The 23,057-nt window shown below is 45.6% G+C and overlaps 1 protein-coding gene across 6 annotated transcripts; it reads right to left on the reverse strand.

The window, feature by feature from the left end:
* Positions 1-775: 775 nt before the first annotated feature.
* LOC149320511 (major histocompatibility complex class I-related protein 1-like) lies at positions 776-20,734 on the reverse strand. 6 transcript variants are annotated; one of them, XM_089502030.1, is made up of 8 exons: positions 20,598-20,734; positions 18,814-19,080; positions 15,495-15,770; positions 12,923-13,210; positions 12,286-12,369; positions 11,074-11,112; positions 9,955-9,990; positions 781-2,094 (listed from the first exon to the last, which is right to left on the reverse strand). In XM_089502030.1, exons 1-8 carry the CDS (start codon positions 20,665-20,667, stop codon positions 2,090-2,092), a joined length of 1,065 nt encoding a protein of 354 aa, XP_089358156.1. In that variant the 5' UTR covers positions 20,668-20,734; the 3' UTR covers positions 781-2,089. The 6 variants fall into 6 exon arrangements, with proteins under 6 accessions (XP_089358184.1, XP_089358156.1, XP_089358147.1 ...); XM_089502021.1 differs by lacking the exon at positions 781-2,094 and adding an exon at positions 2,475-3,157; XM_089502058.1 differs by lacking the exon at positions 12,286-12,369 and having other exon boundaries at positions 776-2,094.
* Between the last annotated feature and the right edge of the window lie 2,323 nt (positions 20,735-23,057).

Here is a 23,057-nt window from a genome sequence, read left to right on the forward strand (position 1 = left end):
TACTCCTTCTGTGTCCAATCCTGCTCTCCTACTACATTTTCTGCATACAAATTTTCCTTTTGCAGTAGAATCTTAAGTTCCCCCAATAGGAGCCAAGTGCAAAAAATTGGCTCAAGACCTAGAGAATTTCAGTCAGGTTCCTCCTAGCGGATGCTCAGCCTAAAAAAGTCTTTTCAGTTCCAGAAATGGAGTTATCACAAAAGGCTTTTCATGCAAACATCTTTCTGCCACATGCATTTTTGTTTCAGCAGCTTAATCTGAACAGAAGGGGGGACGTTGTGTTGATTGTGTTTCAATCACCAAGACGTCCTTGCTGATCTATTGCAAAGTGCCTAAAAATCTACTAGGTCTGGATCTAAGATCTACATATAACTTCTACTTCCTTTTCTCAATAGTCTTCAACACCTGGTTGAGGATAATGGGACTTAGAGCCTAACAACATCTGGAAACCTACAGACTGCCCACTCATTTTGGATATTAAGCAGAGGCCAATGTGTGTGTTTGTGTGTATGAATTTGTTAGAATGTGTTCAGAATGAGTACAGTACCAGGTGTTATGCATAATAAATAAAAGTATTTCCACCACAAGAGCTTTACAAACAACCAAAAGTTTCTTCCAGTTTCTTCCCCACAACAAACAACCATTATGGCTGTAGAATTTGATGGAGGTATATATCTATATCTGAAGATCTTAGGGCACTTCATAATAAAATCAATTTAAAACAATAAATAATAACAATGTTAAAAGATAAAAAATATACAGTTAGCCTTTAATATAATCATACAAAAATATGAGTAGAAAAACATACGGTCACCCCATTCCAGACCCCAAGGCAGATGCCAAAAACCATGGAACCTCAAGTCCCGCTGTTCTTAATGGCAGCATGGGCATGGGCAGGCACATGGCCATGTGCATGCACCATCATTAGGACCAATGCGACTTGCAATCTGCAGATGCTCAAATCCACAGATGTTAAGCCCACAGGTGGGGCAGGTGGAGTGTATAATAGTATCAATTAAAAACTAGACAATAACAATAGCAAGTACATTTCTATACCGCTTATCAGTGCACTTAAGCACTCCTTAAACAGTTTACAACTGTAAGCTAATTGCCCCCAACAATCGGGGTACTCATTTTAGTGACCTCCTTGGAAGGATGCAAACCTGAGTCAAGCCTGAGCTCCTGACTGGTACTGAACTCACAACTTTGTGGTTTGTGAGTAAGTGGCTGCAGTACAGGCATTTAACCACTGCACCACCACGGTTCCTTGACAATTCAAAACTAGCTATATTTTTTTTTAAAAGAGGCTCCCTTCTTTATTTTTCTTTCTTGGAGGCCATTAAAAATATGATGTAAATGAATTATTTAGGGGATTCTGCTGTAGTGTATGATAGGTAACCAAAAGGCACAAAGGGCTGGAACAGACCACCCGAAAAGGGTGGATTAGAGCCACCCTGGAGCTAGTAGCTCCAGAGCCACGGTAACCACATGCCATGGCCCCAATACATCCTGAAGCCAGTCCAAATAACAGCAGAAAAGATCTGTTTCTATTTGGGCTTGTAAAAAGCTTCGGCAGATTGCCCACAACCCCAAAGTGGCTTCAAGCTGCTCCAGAGGCATGTGGCATGTAAATGCTGTGCCACCAGAGTGTCCTGAAGCTGGCCACATCTGGTCGGCCAATGTGGCTTCTGGGCATCTTGGGGGCGTGTGGTGTCTTAATACCACTCCCCCAAACCACACAGAAGCTGGTTTTACCGGGTCGTCTGTTCGGCCCCATAGCCTCATTAAGATTCTTTCTTGGGAAAGGCTTTCTGGATTAAGCTAGGGATGTATATTTGGATCCTAGTGTTCTAGCTCTCTTTCCTTTGGTGTCAAATGGGGTTTTCAAAGTCTTGTCGTACTCTCTTAAGGGAATCCACGGTGAACTGGGTCTTCAACAAGCTGGAACTCCTCCTTCAACAGCAGCTGATGCCCAGATGATTGTGGACATGGTGAACTACCAGCTGGAGTTTCACAGGTGAGGAAGGAGAAGGAGTACCTTGGGTGAGTGGTCCTGGCTGTGGCCACAACCACCCAGCAAGCCAAATCTTCATGCTACAAAACAAAGTAAATGGAGAATTCAGGGTTTAACCAACATCATGGAACTGTCTGTGGAAGAGAGTACTGAAAGGACACCATCCCCTGACAGATCCAGCTAGACACAAAATGCCCTCCAACAGGGACCGGGAGTGCTACCAGGATGTGTCTGCATAAAATATGCTCAAAGACTTAGTCAAGCAGGTGAGCCAAGCTGCACATCTCAGGGGTACAAATGTGACAGATTAAAGCTGTGACCACACATTTATAAATCCACAAGGTAGCTTTGGGGTACCATGTCATGCAGATTCAGATAGTCTGACTGAACAGGTGGAAAAAATCATTCTCACTGTCAGAGTTAGCACCCAGAATCCCAGACAATCAACCAGTCAGCTTGATTGATATAATCAACAGCACTTTATTGATCGATCCAGAATCAGACATGTGCCTCACTCAGCTTCTTAGCTGAGACTAACCACACCCCTCCCACAGACAAAGTAACAGAATTCCCAAAAGCCAAAATCCCCTCCCATGCAGAAACCCGCCAAGCGAAGCCCCTCCTGGTTCCCACAGAACTGAAAGCACATTCCCTGCTCAGAGAGCCAGGCCCTCAAGGCCACCCGATAAGACACCTGGCCCTGCTATGCACTAAACATCACTATATACCTTTCTAACTGCAACTAAAGCCCCACCATCCCCAACTACTATACTACAACACTAACCACTATCTGGTAGAATACTAACAGGATTCTAACAGTCAGCCCCCCTGAAAAGAAAACCCCCTCCCCCCAATGGCAGAAGCATAGGAAAGCAAGAAATCAAGTCACAGAGGAAAGAGAAGGCTTGCCAGGGTACTGTGCATGAAAACGAGCCACCAAATCAGGCGCATTAACATGAGCAACAGAAACCCATTCATCATGATCAATAGGAAAATGCTTCCAGCGTATAAGATACTGGAGTTTGCCCTTATGCACTCTAGAGTCCAGAACTTTAGAAACTTCGAAATGTTGTTGCCCATCAATCATCATAGGCAAAGGCAGTAGTCTTCCAACGACCCGTGCTCCGATCTGGTTTCAACAACCTAAAATGAAAAACAGGGTGAAGATGACGGTAGGACTTGGGAAGAATGAACTCAGCAGTGACATCATTTACCAGTCTCTTAACAGGAAAAGGCCCAATGAATTTGGGACCCAACTTCTTAGAGGGAAACCTGGACTTTAAATTCTTAGTGGACAGGTACACCATGTCCCCAGGCTTAATGTCCCAACCGTCTGACCTTTTTCTGTCCGCATATTTCTTGTATTGACGCTTGGCGTCTTGCAATGCCTTAGTAATCATAGGCCAGGCCCCCTTGACTTTCTCAGACCATTGAGTCACTGAAACAGGGTCAGACTTTTCAGCAGGCAATGTAGGCAGCAGCTTTGGCTCAAACCCATAGTTAATCAAAAAAGGAGATTGTCCAGTACTTCTATGCACAGCACTGTTAAAAGCCACCTCAGCATGAGGGAGTAAGTCATACCAATCGTCCTGCAAATAATTAGTCTAAGACCGAAGGTACCTCTCAAGCGCCATGTTCGTTTTCTCACATTGTCCATCAGTCTCGGGGTGATAGGCTGTGCTAAGCGCTAACTGCACCCCCAGTTTCTTCTGTAACACCCTCCAAAACTTAGAGGTGAAGGTACTGCCTCTATCAGAGATTATTCTATCCGGCAAACCGTGATATTTATATATATGAGAAATAAACAAATCAGCCAGTTTAGACGCCGAGGGCATCCCTTTACAAGCCACATAATGCGTCTGTTTAGAAAATAAGTCCACCACCACCCAAATGGTGTCTCTGCCTTTACTTGGTGGCAAATCAGTTATAAAGTCCATAGCAATGTGTTTCCATGGTGTATCAGGCGTGGGCAAAGGGTGAAGCAAACCCCTAGGCTTGCCCACCACAGGCTTGGCCCTGGCACAAACAGGGCAACTCTTTACATAGGCATCAACATCAGCACGCACACCCTCCCACCAATAGGTGTTGCGCAGCTTGTGCCAAGTTTTTAGATAACCCCAATGTCCAGCAGCTTTAGAATTATGGCACAGGTTCAAAATGTCTTCTCTCATGGAAGCTGGGACATAGACTTTAGAACCTTTCACCCACAGGCCTTGAGCATTACGAGACAACAAGTCCTTGTGGTGCAGTAGCCAGTCATCGGCATCTGCCATCTGCTGGATTCGTAGCAGCATGTCATCCAACTGAACATCAGACTTAGCTTGTGAAGGAGGAGAAATCGAAGCTTTAGCTTTGCTGCGAGTAATCACAGCCAAGCCCAACTGTTCAGGGGAAAAGATAGTTTCCAGCGGGATTGCATCCTTCCCCTCATGTTGTGGCAATCTAGACAGTGCATCAGCCAAAATGTTTTGGCGCCCAGGAAAGAATTTCAGTTTGAACCTGTATTTATAAAAGTCCTTGGCCCACCTCCTCTGTTTGGGGGTCAGTTTTCGAGGAGTTTGCAATGCCTCCAGGTTCCTGTGGTCAGTCCACACCTCGAAAGGTTGTGGAGCCCCCTCTAAGAATTGTCGCCAACTTTCTAAGGCGTGTTTAATGGCGTAGGCCTCCTTCTCCCAACAAGGCCAAGTTATTTCAGCCTTCTGGAACCTCCTAGACAGGTAAGCACATGGCCTAAGTTTGTCCTCATTGTCCCTTTGCAACAACACAGCGCCCATAGCAAAGTCACTGGCATCTACTTGAACAATAAAAGGTTTATCTGGGTCTGGGTGAAGCAAAATGGGTTCAGTACTGAACAACAGCTTCAACTGGTCAAAGGCCCGCTGGCACTCCTCAGACCACAGAATTGGAGCAGAAGGTTTGGGCACTTTGCCTCCCTTTGGCGCCACCTCCCCCCCTTTCTTCTCCAAAGACTTAGTTTTAAGCAGGTCAGTTATGGGCAAGGCAATTTTGGCAAAATCAGGAATGAATTGTCTGTAAAAGTTGGCAAAGCCCAAAAACTTTTGAACATCTTTGCGGTTCCTTGGTGGCGCCCAATCTAATACAGTTTGCACTTTAGCAGGATCCATTTCTATGCCCTGGTTAGAAACCCTATACCCCAAAAAGTCCAGTCTTTCTGTGTGGAAATGACATTTAGACAGTTTTACATAAAGTTGATTATCCAAAAGTCTCTTGAGTACCTCTCGGACTAACTTAATGTGGCTATCCAAGTCTTTGGAGTAAATGAGCACATCATCCAGATATACCAGGACCCCCTCGAACAACAGGTCATGTAGTACCTCGTTAATATGCCTCATGAAAATCCCAGGGGCCCCCGATAAACCAAAAGGAAGAACCAGGTACTCAAATGCCCCCAGGGGGCAATTAAATGCAGTCTTGTATTCATCCCCCTCTTTGATGCGAACACGGTAGTAAGCATCCCTCAAATCCAGCTTGGTAAAAATCTTGCCTGTGACCAACCGTCCCAGCATGTCTTTCATCAAAGGCAAGGGGTATTTGTTGGTACTACAAATCCCATTCAAGTTACGATAGTCTGTGACCAACCGTAAAGAGCCATCCTTCTTTTCCCTGAAAAAGACAGGGGCAGCAAACGTCGAAGTGGATGGCCTAATGAACCCCAGGGCCAAGTTCTTCTCAATAAACTCCTTTAAGGTGGTAAGTTCCCTTGGGGTCATCGAGTACAACTTAGGCTTAGGCAGCGGCGCCCCCGGCTCTATTTCGATGGCGCAATCCGTCTCTCTATGTGGAGGCAGCACATCACACTCCTTAGCTTCAAAACCCCCCTGCAAATCTTGATAGCACTGAGAGAAGGAAACTGCTCCCTCCCCAACGGGAGGAGAGGAGGAAGCACAATAGCCTGGTCAAGGCAATGTTCTCTGCAGACTGGATCATCAAAAATCAATTGTCTGTCCCTCCACCTTAAAGAGGGGTTGTGGTGATGCAACCAGTCAATTCCCAGCATCAAATGGTAGTTGTAGGTGGGCCCCACCACCAGCTGGAGTTGTTCACAATGGTCTGCCACCCCAAGCCACACAGGGGCAGTTTTCCTTTCTGCTGCTTGCCCACCCATCAAAGACCCATCCATCTGTGTGAAGGGTATGGGCTCCTGCAAGGGGTGAGTTGCAATGTCCAAACTGCTGACCACAGCAGGGTTTATTAAGCACCTGGTGCACCCACAGTCAATGGCCGCAATTAGTTGCATGGCCCTTTTCTTTGGCCCCACCATCAAAGTCACAGTCAATGAAAATAGGGGGACACCCCCACTCACCATTCGCACGCGGCTCTCAGTTCCATCAGCCCGCCTTTCGCCGCTTTCTAAGGCAGGCTCTGGTAGTTTAAAGGCCCCTCCTCAGGCTCCGAACTTCCACTGTCTGTCCAGACTTCTGATTCCCCTTCCTCTGCTGCTTGCAGGCTGCGATCAGCTGGGGTCTTTTTCTCTGGCTTGCCTTTTCTCCCTTTCGCTGCTTTGCCAGGGGGGGTCTGCGGGGGGTTGGGTTTCCTCTCCTGGCCTTTGTCAGGACAGGCTGCAATTAAGTGGCCTTTATTGCCGCACTTCAAACACAGGCCCAGCCTGCGCCTTCTCTCCCACTCGCTCTCCGCAGAGCTTCCTTGCCCTTTTGCTTTCGGTGCTGGGGCCCTGTTTCCCTTCCCTTTGGAATCTTTTACTCTCCTCTGAGACAGCATCTTGACCTCCTGCTGAATGGCCTCCGCCTCTCCAGCCAATCTGATCCACTCCATCGCGGTGGGGGGGTTGCCTCTGGTGAGAGCCCATCTCACAATCTCCGGACGCAGTCCCTCTTTAAAATACTGAATCTTCATGCCCTCTGTGCAGTCAGGCACTTGGGCCACTAATCTCCTGAACTCCATTGCATATTCAGACACCGACCTGGATCCCTGATCCAAAGCCTTAAGTTCAGCCAGGGCAATGCTAGCCCGAAAGGGATCTTCAAATCTGGCCCTTAGAGCTCTCATAAACTCTGCTAGGCTTCTCAGCTCAGCGGCCTGGCAGTCGTATAGTTGCACTAGCCAGTTCGCAGCCTCCCCTTTGAGATGTCTAGCCACACACTTTACTTTGGCTGTCTCGTTGGGGAAGGTGGGTCCCCACTCCTCCATATGGTCTGCCACTTGCGATAGGAAGTAAGGCAGGGTTTGGGGATCCCCATCAAACTTGACTCCCAGCCTCCTGGCTTGGGCCTCCTGCGCTCTGTCTTGGGGGGGTGCCGCCGGTGGGGGACCCTGGGGCAAAGCCTCTTCCTCCCCAGCTCCCGCGCCAGCTCCAGCCCCTGGGGGCAGCACTGCTGGGGCAGGGGCCTGTCCTGCACCTGCTCCTGCTCCCCCTCCTCCTTCACCCGTGAGCCGTTGGAGGACCTCTAGGATCGTGGCCAGGGTGCCCTGGACCCCCTCCATGTCCACCGTCAGCTGTTGTACCTGCGTTTCCAAGTCGGATTCTTCCCCAGCAGGCAGTTGCAGCGGCTGCGTGAAGCCTGTGTTCCAGTCCGACCAGCGTGCAGCACGCCTTCGCTCCTTCGTTCGGGGTGGCGCCACTGGCAGGCCAAACCACTGCCCTGGTGCCAGTGGGGTCTGCGGCAACTGCTGCCTCACCACCTTTGGCACAGCCCCGGTTCCTCGAGCCTCCGTCTGAGTGTACCCCACAGCCTCGGTCGTTTGGCTTTCCTTGGAGGATGCAGTTTCCCCTTTGGCCTCCTGGTCCGTCATGGTTGTTGCAGAAGTTGGTGTAAGGAGTCTCAGCTAACTGTCAGAGTTAGCACCCAGAATCCCAGACAATCAACCAGTCAGCTTGATTGATATAATCAACAGCACTTTATTGATCGATCCAGAATCAGACATGTGCCTCACTCAGCTTCTTAGCTGAGACTAACCACACCCCTCCCACAGACAAAGTAACAGAATTCCCAAAAGCCAAAATCCCCTCCCATGCAGAAACCCGCCAAGCGAAGCCCCTCCTGGTTCCCACAGAACTGAAAGCACATTCCCTGCTCAGAGAGCCAGGCCCTCAAGGCCACCCGATAAGACACCTGGCCCTGCTATGCACTAAACATCACTATATACCTTTCTAACTGCAACTAAAGCCCCATCATCCCCAACTACTATACTACAACACTAACCACTATCTGGTAGAATACTAACAGGATTCTAACACTCACATTACTTTTTTACAGGAACCAGTTACATTACTCATCAAACCTGGTATTGCTTGTACTGAGGTTCCGAAAGCTAATTTGATAGTTGCTTATTACAAGTCATTATTACTGCCACTATTGTATGTGTGTGTTCTGTGCCTTCAAGTTGTTTCTGACTTATGGGAACTCTATGGTGGACCTATTTTGTTCAGATGAGGTTTACCACTGTCATGCCTGAGGCTGAGAGAGTGAAGGTTATCACACAGAGGAGGCAAGCATCCTCTGCATGTCATTAAATTGCCATTAAATCATGTTAATATTACAACTGAAGGGAAGATAATCACACTCCCATGCGCTTATTCCCTTCTTGACCTGTCTGCAAACAGTAATGGAAGCATAATTTGGTAATAACGGGAGTTTCTATTAATATCAAATGATGCCTTCATTACTGTTTACAGACCGACAAGAACGGGATAAGCATGTGGGTGTGTGATAATCTTCCTCTTGATCGTGCTATTGACATGATATAATGGCAATTTAATGCTGGGAGGAGAACGCTTGCCTCCTCCATGCGATAAAGTCCAGTGTCACTTGGCCAAGGTCACTCAGTGGGTTTAATGGCTGAGCTGGAAATCAAACCCTGGTCTCCAGAGACCGAATCCAACATTCAAATCACTTCACCACATTGGCTCTCACACTGCTATTTACACAACTGGAAAATGCAAGAATATGTACTCCAGTTTCACTGAGTGACCAATTCTAATATGGAAGTTTTGAGAATAATGTGAAAGATCTTACAAAGCAATCGTTCTAGGCTTTAACTCAGGATGCGGAACTGTGGGAGTCAAGGGGGGAGGCTCATGAGTCGCCTAGCAGACCTTGGAGGGAAGTGTACTCCACAACCCCACCACAAAATAATAATAACAAATATATTTTTACTCCCCAAAGTCCTTCAGAGCCCTCTAGGAGCTACTGGGAACATTTTTGCAATGTTTTTAGGGGCTCCAAAACATTTTAGGCCAAGGAGCAGCCTTTTTTTTCCAAAACAGGGACCAGAAGTAAATTCCAGTTTATTTCTAATTTTAAAAAAGGCCTTTCCTGTGCCTCAAACAGCCACTGAGCTTCCCTACTCCTCCCCAAAAATACAGCAAAATGCCCAACACATTCCCTAGAGAGCCTCAGGGCATTTTATGTCACAAAATGTTTTTACTCCTAAGGGACCTAAAGGCCACAAAAACAGCCCTGGGGGGGGGCACATGCTGCACTTTGCCCACCCCTATGACCATTCCTTCTGTTTGCCTCCATTTGTCAGACTTAGTCTGCACATATACCTAGTCATGAGTGACAGACAGGTAACCAGTTCCCATTTGACAGAAAAGCAGAATATTACAGTCATGGCTAATAAAGGGATGGGAGGACCAAGAACTATCTCTGCATCAGAATATGAAATTCCTGGAAAAGCCCAAGGTTTGGACCAAAGGAAAGTAGAATCCCTTTAAAAACTGGTCCAGGAGATGTGAAGGACAGTTGCCACATCAGCCTGCTGATGACTTTGATCATCCTCTGAGGCTCTGTCCTATGTCCCATCACCAAGAAGTCATACTGTAGAAACATGAGTCAGGGCCTTTTTCATGCTGGCACCTCTGTAGGAATTGTTTCCCATGGAAATCAGACTGATTCATTCCCTCTGAGGTGGATGCCCAATCCCACTATTTTCCAACCCTCCTCTTCTCACATACATACCCATGATGGAGCTGTCAGAGCTTTTGTCACTTGATGCTAAAAGGAGAATAAAAGAGATTCAGCATCAAAGTCTGTGCTGGGGGAGGGAATTTCTACCTCCCCAGCTCGCTTCCTTTCTAATCCCCCTTCCCTCCATTCAATCTTTCCTTCCCCATCAATCCCAATCTGGAATAGGCTTCAGCCAAAAGCCAATGGAGGTCAGTCACCCAGCATGAAAATTGGTCCATGGCATCCAGAGAGAGGAGACTCAGAGCCATCTTTTCAAATGGTTGATGGGAATTTCTGGAAGGTCAGTGAAAGGCCAGTGTTGTGAGCAGATTTTATTCTCTGGATGTTTCCAGATACATTTAGTGTGCACTCACACTTTCTCATTAATGGATGTTTGCAGGAGATTCCATGTTTATGTCTTCTTGTGTTTTCCCATTTTTTCTCCCATCTTTTTTCTTACCACAGAAAGCTCATTAAGGCAAAAGGACAGAACAGTTGCTCAGCCCCTTTTAATGGTGAGTTATGGGAATCTTCTGTCTAGAAGCTCCCGCTGTTCCAACATTCCAGCAGAAAAGAATAGTCTAGAGATTTCTGGGGGCCAGGAGAGGGCCATCTCTGTTCAGAGGCAAAGGGAATCTTCTCATTAGCTATATCATTCCTCCTCAGCCATTATATCCGGCCATTAAAGACTCATGAATTAATAATATCCTCTCAATCTGCTGCTTCCAAATGTTTTAGTCCATTCCTACATTCCCTGGCTAATGATCCTGCTGGCTGAGACTAACAGGAATTGGAGCCTCCAAGATTTGGAGGACCCCAGGTTGGGCAAAGCGGAACCAGAAACTGGGCCCAAAACTGGCTGTTCTCTGTCACCTGAACTTCCCCACACTCACTGCTTAGACTGATGCCATTAAAGATTTGCACTCAGTTTCACTAGCTTAATGTTTTCTTTAGGGTCCCACATTTTACGCCTTTGCCAACCAACTTGGGAAGGGTTTGTATGGATCTATCAGTAGAACTCTGTGGCTTCCATGCCTTTTGAATAGCTAAACTCACATAGGTTATCTATTTATTTACAAAATGTTTCATCTCTGCCAAAAACCCTACTTTAGAAAGGAATCAGTCACTCACTTGGTGCTGCTTTGTAGTCTTCTTTCTCGTGCCGATTCTCTATAGAGACAGAAGCAGATAGTCAGAAGTGGAGGTTTTCCCCCCAGAAATTATCCAGTTCCTCTTTGTATTTATTTTGGCAGGACCTTTGAATCCCCAGCCCAATTCTATGCATATTTACTCATAAGTGAATCCCACTGGGTTCAAGGAGTCTGTTAGGATAGAAACCACTGCAAATCAGATAGACCATAAAAACAATAATCAATACACAAATACAATTGGCCCTCGGCATCCACAGACTCTTTATCCATGGATTAAAGTACATATATATATTAAAATACAGTGGACCCTTGTTATATGCTGGGGTTTGGTTCCAAGATCCCCCGTGGATAACAAAATCCATGGATGCTCAAGTCCCATTAAATATAATGAAATAGCAAAATGGTGTCCCTTATTAAAAAAAATGGAAAATCAAGGTTTGATATTTGAAATTTATGCTTTTGAACATTTTCAAACCATGGATGCTTGAATCCGTGTATAAAAAATCCATGTATAAGAAGAGCCGACTGTAGGCTCGTCCCTCAACATTTGCAGCTTTGACTTTTGTGGGCTTGATTATTCACAGATTTTATTAATGTAGTATATTCTCTCAGTTCAGTTTAACAGTACCTGGAGGGCCACAAGATTCCCACACCTGGGTTTGGAAACTTCAGTTACGTTTTCCTAGACTCAGGCTCAGCCATGGCCACAAGAGGGGAAAAAAGTAACTTAGAAAACAGAATAAAACTATCAGTACAGAATGTAAAATCCTTAAAAGCCACAGGGTCTCCTACATAACGATGTCTATGGCTCTTGTGAAAATTGATATGATGACACTTAGCAATAGTTGTATTCCAGCCCTGAAAAAAACTGTTAATCTGTTAATGATCAAGAGCTTATTTAATTTCAGATAAACCAGTTTCTGCAACATATGAGGTATGAGAGGAAATTATGCTGTGCATTCCTTGTTCAACAGGGATAAATTAAGGATGGCTTTTCAAGGACAAAAGACTAATTTGGAAACAATTTAAATAATCTTCAGATAGTTTCAAGATCATGTTTAAGATATTGAGATGGAGAGACGGCCTGGACTTTCCGCCAGGCATAAGGTAGTTTTTTCATCAGCAATCTCCAGAAGAACGTGCCACAGAACAAGGCACATGGCCCAGAATAGACATTCCCAGATGCACTTACTGAGGAAGAAGGTGGTGATCCCAGCTGCCAACAGAAAAGCTGCCACAACTCCAAAGAAGGCTACTATAATGAGTCCCACATTGACTAAAAGAGAAGAAACACATGGTTGTTCAGAGAAGCTCTTCAAGGCCCTCATCAGAAGCCCTGAGATCCCTTAAGCAAAGACACAAGGGACTGAACAGCACCAATGTACTCTGTCCTTCTCTGGAAAGAAGTACTCCTCACTACCTGAGGCTTACTAGTGTCAATAATTTCAACCTTCAGAAAAACAACTGAACTTAAAAAGGCACAGAGAGCCTCTGTGTGTGTGTGTGTGCGTTTGTGTGTATGTTATTTTAGCCTATATTCAAGCAATCCAAAGGAAGCAACAAAACTGGATTTTCTGTCTTACTTCTGTCACATATGGAACTTATATTTTCAAAGGTTATTCTTCCAGCTCCTTTATCAAACATCATCCCATTCCCTGAGTCTTCAGCACAGGGGTATGCAAACACACACACTCAGGATCCTATAGTGTTTTTTGCCTGTGAGAGTGGCTGCAGGGAGGGCTATCCTCCCCTTTTGATAAAAGCCCCCCTCCCAGAATCCTTCCCTGCTGACCAAAGACGCCCTTCTTACATCCCTTCTAGTGTCTTACCGCCAGGCTCTTCAAAGGTCAAGACCAGAGGCTTTTGCAAGCTGGCATGATCCACATGGCACTGGTAGAGGTTTCTCTCCTTGGGATCAATATCGATGCTGAGCCAGATCTGGTATGTCCCATCATAGTTGGGAGCAATGTTCCTACGGAAAGTCTCATGTTCCAAAATCTCCTCCCCCTTCCTCCAAGTGGCTTCAATCTCTTTTGGGTAGAAGCCATAGGCCTGGCAGATGAGGGCTTCCTGGCCACCCCCAATAGCCTGGCGTGTGATCTTCCCCACAGGAGGCTCTGGAAGAAAAGAGTAAATTCTGCATCAAGACATCTGAATAATGGGCAGGAGAGGTGGAATCTATGGAGAGAAGGAAGGGGCCTCCTGTGCTCAGACTGGTTCCACTCTTTGTCCTGAAACTGGAGAATCACACCTTTGGCAAATTCAAGATGTGAACCTTGTTCCAAAGAACAGGATTTGCCAGGTTCCTCTTGGACATAGATTATCTATGGCGTTAGGGCAAGGGCAACCAACTGCACATGGACCAGAGCCTCATTTGGATCCAACCTCACCTTGAGCAGCACCCACCTGTCAGTATGTTGAAATCAGTCACAGACCAGGCAAAATGAATACCAAAACTGATGCAGTGCCAATTCCTGTTAATATTTTGGCTAACGTGGTGGTTTTTTAAAGGGGTATTTTCAAGGTGTGAAAGAGTGCTTTTTGACTTCTGACATGTATTTTGGACAAAGACAGCCCAAAAATATCTCCCCCAAAAATTAAAAATGAGGATTCCAAGGGACTGTGGAGTAGCTTCCCAAGCTGCAAAAGAAGTTTGGGGACCACTTGCAGCCATGGCGAGAAGACCCCTTTCTGCCCACAACCGCCATCTGATGGGAGAACCTCCACTTCTTCCACCTCAAGGGGGCCAAACGTTGAGACCTCAATTTTTCTCATAATTTTGGCACCAGAGTTGCTGCTACAATTGAACAAATGCTGTCACCACACAAACCCTGTCTCTGAACCAGAGCAGTTATTGTTTTCATTGTTATTACCATATCATCCCCAGAGGTGTGTGTCTGTATATTACAATAATTATTTCTGACACAGAAGTTCAGCATGGTGACCCTAAAGGTTGCAGGGTTTTGAAGACATAACTTCAACTTACCTTTCTAACTAGCTCACTGTTCTACGCACCAGCTTTTTAAAAATCCCATTCAGTGGCAGAACTTGCCTTTTCCATGGTCCCTGCAAACTATCCGGTATCGCCTCTGCAAGCATTGTGGGTTCACAATGAGGGGCTCAGCATTTCCAGAATGGATGGGCACCTCATTCTGACCTCAGCAGCAGTGCCAAGTGACAAACAGCACTCTATGGGAAGGCAGCCACCCATCGTTTGCTGTGAGAGCTGAAAATCCACAGCAGAAAGAGAGCAGTTAAGGGGCAAATTCAAGGGGAATTCATAGGCAGACTACTATGGAGCCCAGAGTGTCTGGCAAGTGTAGACTTTAAAAAGGTATAGGCTTTTAGAAATTGACTGTGATGGACTTTTAATGGTATGCTCTTTCATTGGTTTGTATATAATTTGTTAAAAATTTTAATGGTTTTTTAAGTTTACAAATCGTTTTAATAATTTTAAAGCTTTTTTATATTTTTATTAATGCTTCTGTATAGCTTTTAATTTGCAGTTTTAATAAGTTGTAAGCTGCTTTGAGCCCCATTGTTGGGGAAAGGTCAGAATACAAATGAAATGAAATGAAATGAAATAAATAACTAAATATTGGGTGGGGTGGGGGCAGAATTCACACACAAATCCACCACACCTGTACTCTGCAATGGTTCAGCCTACTAAAACTTTTGACTGAATTTTGGGGACTCAGTTTCAGTGTGAGGGAGGTGGGAATGTATCCATGACCCGTACCATTCAAGATGTAAGCAGAGAGGAACATCATACCTGAATGCTTCCCCAACCCAGAAAATGAGAACAATATAATCACTCCCAGCCCACTATGTTATACTTGGACAAGAGTTTGCCTTACTTTTGTGTTCATTGCAAGCCACTGCTGCCACTTTTAAGAAAAACTGAACACAACTCTGGGAAAAGAATGAACTCATTTTCTATGACAATTGTAGGATCCCTCTCTGGCCTCTGCTGAAATGTGTAGTAGGTTGCACCTATCTAGAATTGACTTGAGTATTTCTGGGCTGCAATGTAACATTATTGTTGGCTGTTGTTGTGTGCCTTCAAGTTGATTCTGACTTATGGTGACCCTAAGACAATATTATGGGGTTTTCTTGGCAAGATTTATTCAGAAGGGATTTGCCTTTGCTTTCCTCTGAGGCTGAGAAAGGATGAATTGCCTGAAGTCACCAGTGGGTTTCCATGGGCAAGCAGGGATTCGAACTCTGGCATCCTGAATTGTAGTCCAACCACTACACCTCACTCAGGTCCCAGACTTTCTTCTAGCAATGGAAAAATATATTATATATGTCCAGTTGAAGAAGAAAGCCAAGTGTGTATGGGGGAGAAGAAGCTCAATGGTCAATCATGCCCTTCCTGTTTCGCCCAGCCACACAACCCACCTGTCCTCAGCAGTGCCTCCTTCCCGTAGTTCAGGAATTTCTCCAGCCACTTAATGCACTCCTCCTCCAGGTAGGCCTTGCAGGTCTGGGCTGGAGTTCTTATATTTTCCCACTTCTTTTTGGAGATTTGGGCTGAACCATCAGCTGCCGTCCAGGTAAGGGTGTCCTTGTCCAGGATGATGTGGTCTGTCCCATCGTAGGCATACTTGGCAAATCCTCCTGTGCTCCCATCCTTCCTCAGCTCACAGCCGAACATCTTCTGCAGGGTGTGAAACTCTGAAAAAGACCCATACAAAGTGAGAGTTGGGGGTCCCCTAAGCAGACATGGGGGGCATCCCCTCCTTGCCAGGGTCAGGCAGGATTTTTTTTCTTAATTTACATCAGGATTGAAGGAAGAGACAAGACAAAGGCCACCAAAACATGAATCATTACTAAAAAATGAAAGCAATGAAATATTTTCATATTCCTACTAAATTGTGCAATATATTTAATCCTGACTCACAAGGAAACCCTCTCCTCACAAACCCTCCACAGCTCCCTCTGGGCATTATTGTTCCCACCCCCACGCCATTCCTTCCTTCCACCGTGGCTGATCTTGGGAGTTACTGATCTGGAATTGATGTGCCCCCTGTGAATACAGTTCTCTACCTTTCACTCCTTTAACTAGCCTATATTAGAAATCTAAAGATTCAGCACCTTCAGTGGTGCTCTCTACCTGCAGGGGCAGCACCACAAACAGCACTCCTGCTGGTAGAGCAGATTCTTGTTGTTGTTATTGTTGTGTGCCTTCAAATCATTTCCGACTTCAGTCCTAAAGTGAACCTATAATAGAGCAAGATTTGTTCAGAGAAGGTGAGACTGAGAGCATGTGACTTGCCCCAAAACACCCAGTGGGTTTTATGGACAAGCTGGGAATTGGGAATTTATGGGTTTCCAGATCTGTAGTCCAACACTCAAACCACTATGACTACACTATGCTGGATTCTACCTAACCATTTTTGCTTGGTAGTCAGGATATACAGGTATACAGGATTGATCTTTGAGGGGTGTAAAAAGGTATTCCTGTTGCGGTCTAAAGGGAACCTGAGTGCAGCCATATGAGATGGGCTTTTGCCAGAAAACTCCCAGTATGTGTAACCTTGCTCCACAAAGAGAACTTGTGGTCTCTTCTAACTCTATGATTCTATGATTCTAGATAACTGCTGAACTGTAATGGAAAATGATTCTCAATCACTGTCATTTTCTGTTTCAGAACAACTTGCTAGTCAGACATGCCACTGTTGACTGTTAACAAAGATACTTTCAATTGTAACATTATTATTCAATCGTTAAATTTAACAGCACTGTCAAATTGTTAACAGTTCTGCTGTGTTAATTGCATTGCTGCCTTGAGTCCCAATTTCGGGAGGAAGGCAGGATGATGATAACAATGATTGACGATGATAATGGTGATAGACAGGAAATGCTGACGAACTCCACTGGGGCATCTGTAAACATGAAGGAGATCATGCACTCCAAGCTGTTTTTTAAAACCTCATACCAATGGTGTTTATTCTTTTTAATTTCATTCATAAAAAAGACAGACAAATTGAAAAGATGTTTCTGTTCTTTTCAGTCATTTAGATTTAGCAGTTTGTTGCTAAATGAGAAATGTGACTTGGCCTCACAGAAAATAATCTATTCCCTCTACCTTCTTGAAAGAACATCCCTGAACCTTTTTCAGGCCTTGTCATCAAAGAACCACTGCTTGACATTATTCTGTAGCAATGGATTCCACTGGTTCACAGGACACAATATGGAAAATGGTTCATTTTGAATGAATTTAAATTTAGTTCTGTTGCTTCTCCCTTTCTTTTGTCCATCACTTATTTTATACATCTCAACTAATCCTGAAGATTTCATTAAGTCTAGTTAATCTCATTCACACAACCAGCAAGTACAGTGCATGATTTAAAAAAAACACCACAAATATCTGAGTAACAGACAGGGGTTTGATCTGGATCGGAATGGATTAACCCTTTGCCTGCTTTTCACATAGTTCCATCCATTTTCACATAGTTCCCTCCATTTGTAATGAATGGAACTGTGGAAGTGGATTTCATGCTATCAGTTTTATTTCATAACAAACACACACATTTTTATATTGAGACAGTGCAAATTATATTGTTCCAGATTACAGAACCAGAGAACAGTTATAGAATCATTGTATGTGAAGGGTCCTGGAACAGCTCCCTCGTGTTATATTTGAAGAGAGGAACAATTTGGGCAATCAAACCTGCTGTTTCAACACTTGTCGTTTCTAAAGCCATTCCCCCCCCCCCCCCTCTTGGTCTTAAATTCTCTTAAGCCTTACCTCTCCTTACTTATCCTAAAAGGTTGAGACTACAGATTTTCTTTAATTAATATGGACTTTAATCTTCCTTCTCCAGGGTATATGTGAATGTATGCAGGAGGAAGGGCAAGCATTTTTCTTCTACTCTACTCCCGTCCCTAAAATGAAGATGTGATTCTTCATCTCTCTGCTGGAAAATAAGGGGAGATGTCTGTCCCACCCCACTCCCTGCACTGCCTCCTGAATCATCACACTGATGGAGGATTTCTTTCTTAATGGGAACCTCGCATCCCTCCATCCCAACAGTCACTGGTTTCCACCTCCTGCCCCAGAGAGAGAGTCGTGGGAATCTGCTACAGCTAGGGTTGTCATAATTTGCTACCACAAAACCGGGATAAAATGTAGAAAAAATGTAGGACAAAATGTAGGACAAATTTTGCACAAAATGTAGGACATTCAAGAAAAATGGATGACACAACCAGCTAAAAGCAAAAACATTAATAATTTTTTAAAAAATTAATATAAATCCATATTTACAGAAAATATTCTTCCAAGACAGACACCACACAACAAACATAATAAAAATACATCTCAGGAAGTAGAATAAAGATGTAGAGATTTTGCTGTACCTGTGAGACTAAGCTACGGAGGCCTCCCTCTATTTCCTTGGGGCCTAGCGGCAGTCTCCTTCTGTGGGGTCCAGCCAGTCAGCTAGGCCCTGTGCCGTGCGGCTCTTCCCACCACTGAAGGAGGCCTCGCCGCAGCAAGGCCTCCTTCTTTGGGGCCTCCTGAGCCCTCCTTGAGCCGGTCGGCGCTGCTAAAAGCGCGGCAGCAAAGAAGAAGGCAGAGGAGGAGGAGGTGGGTGCCGGGAGCCGGGAATGGCTCCAAACTCGGGATGGGACTTTCAAAACAGTTAAAAACTGTGAAAGTCCCAACAGAAATCGGGATATGACAAGCCTATCTACATCCCTCTCAGCTCTCACTCACCTTCGCTCTGGTTGTAGTGATTCCTTAAGTTTGCCATGTATGCTCTGGATACAGCCTCTCTGTCTCGCATGAATTGGGTCTCTGTGTCCCAGTAATGTTCGCCTGCTTTTTCCATCCAGGTCACTCGCGGCTGGGCCTTCCTAGAGTTGCTGTCATACTGATAAAAAAGCTGGTCGTCCAGATACCCAACAATGAAGAACTGGGGCAGCCCCTGGCCAGGCTGAGACACAGATGTACGGAAATAGCTCAGGGAGTGTGAGGTGGAGCCTGTAGAAGACATAGAGTTTGAGAGCTGGGTCACCAAAAACGGAGAATCCTTCTTCATGGGTCAAGGCTGACTTAAAGGCAGCTAACAACAAGTATGGTGTCATCTGCATAACTTAAATCAGTGATTCCCAGACATCAGTCCTCCAGCTGTTTTGGTCTTCACCTCCCAGAAGCCCCAGTCAACTTGGTCAACAGTCAAGAATTCTGAGACCTGAAGTCCAAAACCTCTAGAGGACCAAAGTTTGGGAACCATTGACTTAAGGCTGATGATGTTCCTTCCTCCTATCTTCATTCCTCCTCCTCCTTACTTAGCAGATAAGTTGAAGAACAGGAATCAGATTTGCAAAGACATCGATCTGGCTTCACTTTGGGTGGAGGATCCCACATTCGCCTCCCCTCATGTCCCCTTTTCAGGCCAAGGAAATCCTCTAGTTGTCAGACTGTAGGCAAAGCCCCAATGCACCCTAGAACAGCCCCCCCCCCCACGGCAGTGGCATCCCTAGGGCTGGTATCACCCAGTGCGGTAACTCTTGGTGTCCCCCCCTTGACCTCCTCTGCCCATTTCACACCATACAGAATCCTTAGTCATCCTTTTTTGCGCTGATGTTTCTCATAAATCGTAATTCCCATACACTACTGAATGGGATGCTAAGAGTTGTGACATAAACAACTATGGTTGGCCTCCATTTTCACCGGGGATCTGTTCTGGAACCGTCGTCCCCCATGAAAACAAAGACTTGCCAATATTCAAGCCCACAGGCTCGAATGGGGCATGTACCTGCGAGCATACGCATGGTGTACAATACGGAAGGGTGCCCCATTGACAATAACAGAGGTCACCCCTCCATGGATATCCAAGACCACGGACCTTAGGTCCACAAGAAAGGAGGGGTGACTGTCGATAAAATTAAAATTATACCTTCAAATTATAATTTCGTACGCACAACCTAAATGTATTTACATACATAGTGAAGATTTGCTTAAAAGAGGGCTGCTTTTAAATAAATTTTAAAACGAATATTTTTTTAAAAAAAAAACATCAAATTTCAACTTTTTTAAAATTTAAAATTTTGAAGTTTGAAGTTTTAATTTAAAAATAATCCTGGGGCCTCTCCTTTGTCCTCCGACTGAGCTTCCCCCCACTCCCAATATCTCTTAAGGCATCTTAAGCAGATGGATGCCAAAGCCCCTTTCTGCCCGAAGGTAGTTGTTTGGGGAGCAAGTGGTGTCACACACACCCCTTAGGGTGGCATCTGGTGTGATCTGCACCCCACCCACCCCAGTGAGCCAGTGCCACTACCCCAGGGCCCTCCCAAGGCATTTTCATCGAATCACAGAGTTGCAAGGGACCCAAGGGCCATCCAGTCCCACCCCTGCTGCCATGCAGGAACTCTCAGTCAAAGCATCCCCGACACATGGCTATCCAGCCCCTGTTTAAAAACCTCCAAGGAGGGAGACACGACTACACTTTGAGGGAGAATAAACAAAGGCCAGGAGGAAGCATCACCATTTCTCACCATTGTAAGCCTTCACCCCAGAAAGCAGGAGTGCCACTGCTGCGCCCACAAGGGACAAAACGGCCGCCATCAGGCTCCAAAGGACATCTCTGAGGAGGAAGCCTCCTTCCTTCCACGCAACTGAGGAGAGCAAGGGATTCCCCAGCTTTAAAAGGCAGGGAGAAAGAGCCGGGATTGGAGGAGGAGCAAATATTCAGCCAATAGGAAGGAGGGGTTTCAGCATCATCAGTGGTTGCTGGGCAGATGGCTAGGCGCCCAGCTGAGTGAGTTGGAAAGGGAAAGCAAAAGCTGTTGCCAGGCAGAGGAGCCCTAAACAGGAAGATCAGAGGTCATCTTTTGCCAGGTCCTGATGTGACCTACATTTCAATATGGCTACTTTATGAGTCATAGTATCCTAGAGCTGGAAGGGACCCCAAGCCCCCCCAATCCAGCCCCATTCTGCCATGCAGGAACTCACAATCACAGTATTGACTAGATTTGAAAAAGACCCCAAGGACCCCCCAGGCCAAGCCCATTCTGCCATGCAGGAACTCACAATCACAGAATCCTAGCATCCTAGAGTTGGAAGAGACCCCAAAGGCCCCCAGGTGCAACCTCTTTCTGCCATGCAGGAACTCACCATCATAGAACCATAGAGTTGCAAGAGACCCCAAGGGCCCCTTAGTCCAGTCCCATTTTGCCATGCAGGAACTCGCCATCATAGAATCAACTGGACGAGACCCCAAGGACCACCCAGTCCAACCCCAGTCTGCCATGCAGGAACTCACCATCATAAAATCACAGAATTGGAAGAGACCCCCAAGTGCTTTCTACAGAGTCTGATGCAGCTTCAGGGTAAGCCGTTGTGCCAGTCCCTCAATGGGCTCTCCATAGGCCACAACGGACTACCTAGGTGATAACCAACCGGCCGTCAGAAGAGGAAAGGCAGGGCAGTTTCCCCCTAACAGCCTTTAGGGACCTGCACCGGGTGACACCAACCTCAGGGATGCCACTTTTATAGGAGCATCATACACCAGAGTTGTCCTGTAGACACATGACAACAATGCTCCTGCTGTGATCTTGCTCCTTCCCTTGACTGAAGTTCCTTCTCTTTTTTCCTTATTTTATATCCATGCAAAGGTAAAATGTACATTTGACTACAATGAAGGGTTCTTCACAACCCTAAGGGCCTAAGTCTGTGATACTTCATGTCCAGTTCCATACGATTAGCAAAACCAGCTCCAGGTTTTAGGGTGGCCTGAGACAGGATTATCTCCTTGCCTTCCTCACTGCATGCTTCCTCCTCCTCCTCCTCCTGGTCAATCCATGTACTTGCCTTTTCATAGAATCATAGAATCATAGAGTTGGAAGAGACCACAAGGGCCATCCAGTCCAACCCATTCTGCCATGCAGGAAATCCAAATCAAAGCATCCCCAACAGACGGCCATCCAGCCTCTCCTTAAAGACCTCCAAGGAAGGAGAATCCACTACACTCCGAGGGAGTTTGTTCCACTGTCGAACAGCCCTTACTGTCAGGAAGTTCTTCCTAATGTTGAGGTGGAATCTCTTTTCCTGGAGCTTGCATCCATTGTTCCGGGTCCTTTTTTTTCTCCAGACATAGAAGGATCATAAAAACATAGAGTGAAGAGACCCCAATGGCCATGCAGGAACTCTCAAAGCACCCCCTGTGACAGATGGCCCTCCAGCCTCTGTTTAAAGACCTCCAAGGAGGGGGACACCACACTCTCCGAGGAAGGAGTGTGTTCCACTATCAGACCGCCCCTACTGTCAGGAGGTTCCTCCTAATGTTCAGGTGGAATCTCATTTCCTGTGGCTTGCATCCATTGTTCCGTATTCTAGTCTCTGGAGCAGCAGAAAACAAGCTCACAGAATTCCATAGCCTTAATCCAGGGTAGTTAAAGCAGTGCCAAACCAGGTTATTTCCCCAGTGTGGATGCACCCTAGAGTGGTTAACAACAACAACATAAAGCATATCTTGGCTTTTTTTCTGGAATTCTTTGGTATATTTTTGCAAATTGCAAACATTATCTATCTTATCATAAGTAATTATGGTGTGGGACACATCGTCTAAATAATTAAAAGGCAAGTTATAAAGATCTTCATAATATCATCTTTATTTATAGTTTGTGTTTTCCCACAAGACTGGAACATAAAAATATATATCTCCTCTCTTTAAGTGAGGAAGCCCTTTATGAAAATAAAGTGCCTTCTGTTGCTAAAATTACTGCATCACCAGAGAGTCCAAACTGATTTACTTCTATGTGCCAGAAGATCTGAGGGGTGGGAAGGAAGGGGAGGTAGAGTTGGAAGAGACCGCAAGGGCCATCCAGTCCAACTCTATTCTGTCATGCAGGAAATCTCAATCAAGGCATCCGCAACAGATGGCCATCCAGCCTCTGTTTAAAGACCTCCAGGGAAGGAGACTTCACCACTGTTGAACAGCCCTTAATGTCAGGAAG

The sequence above is a fragment of the Sceloporus occidentalis genome, unplaced genomic scaffold (assembly GCF_023333645.1).
Source record: "Sceloporus occidentalis isolate IW3139 unplaced genomic scaffold, rSceOcc1.0.p SCAF_1, whole genome shotgun sequence".
NCBI classification, from domain to species: domain Eukaryota; kingdom Metazoa; phylum Chordata; class Lepidosauria; order Squamata; family Phrynosomatidae; genus Sceloporus; species Sceloporus occidentalis.

Excerpts from the sequence above, each read along its gene's own strand:
- LOC149320511 (XM_089502021.1), bottom strand. The coding sequence starts at position 20,667 with ATGGCGGCCGTTTTGTCCCTTGTGGGCGCAGCAGTGGCACTCCTGCTT. Across the intron at positions 19,081-20,597 it reads TGGGGTGAAGGCTTACAATG|GCTCCACCTCACACTCCCTG; the intron begins GTGAGAAATGGT and ends TGTCTTCTACAG. Across the intron at positions 15,771-18,813 it reads TCACTACAACCAGAGCGAAG|AGTTTCACACCCTGCAGAAG; the intron begins GTGAGTGAGAGC and ends GGTCTTTTTCAG.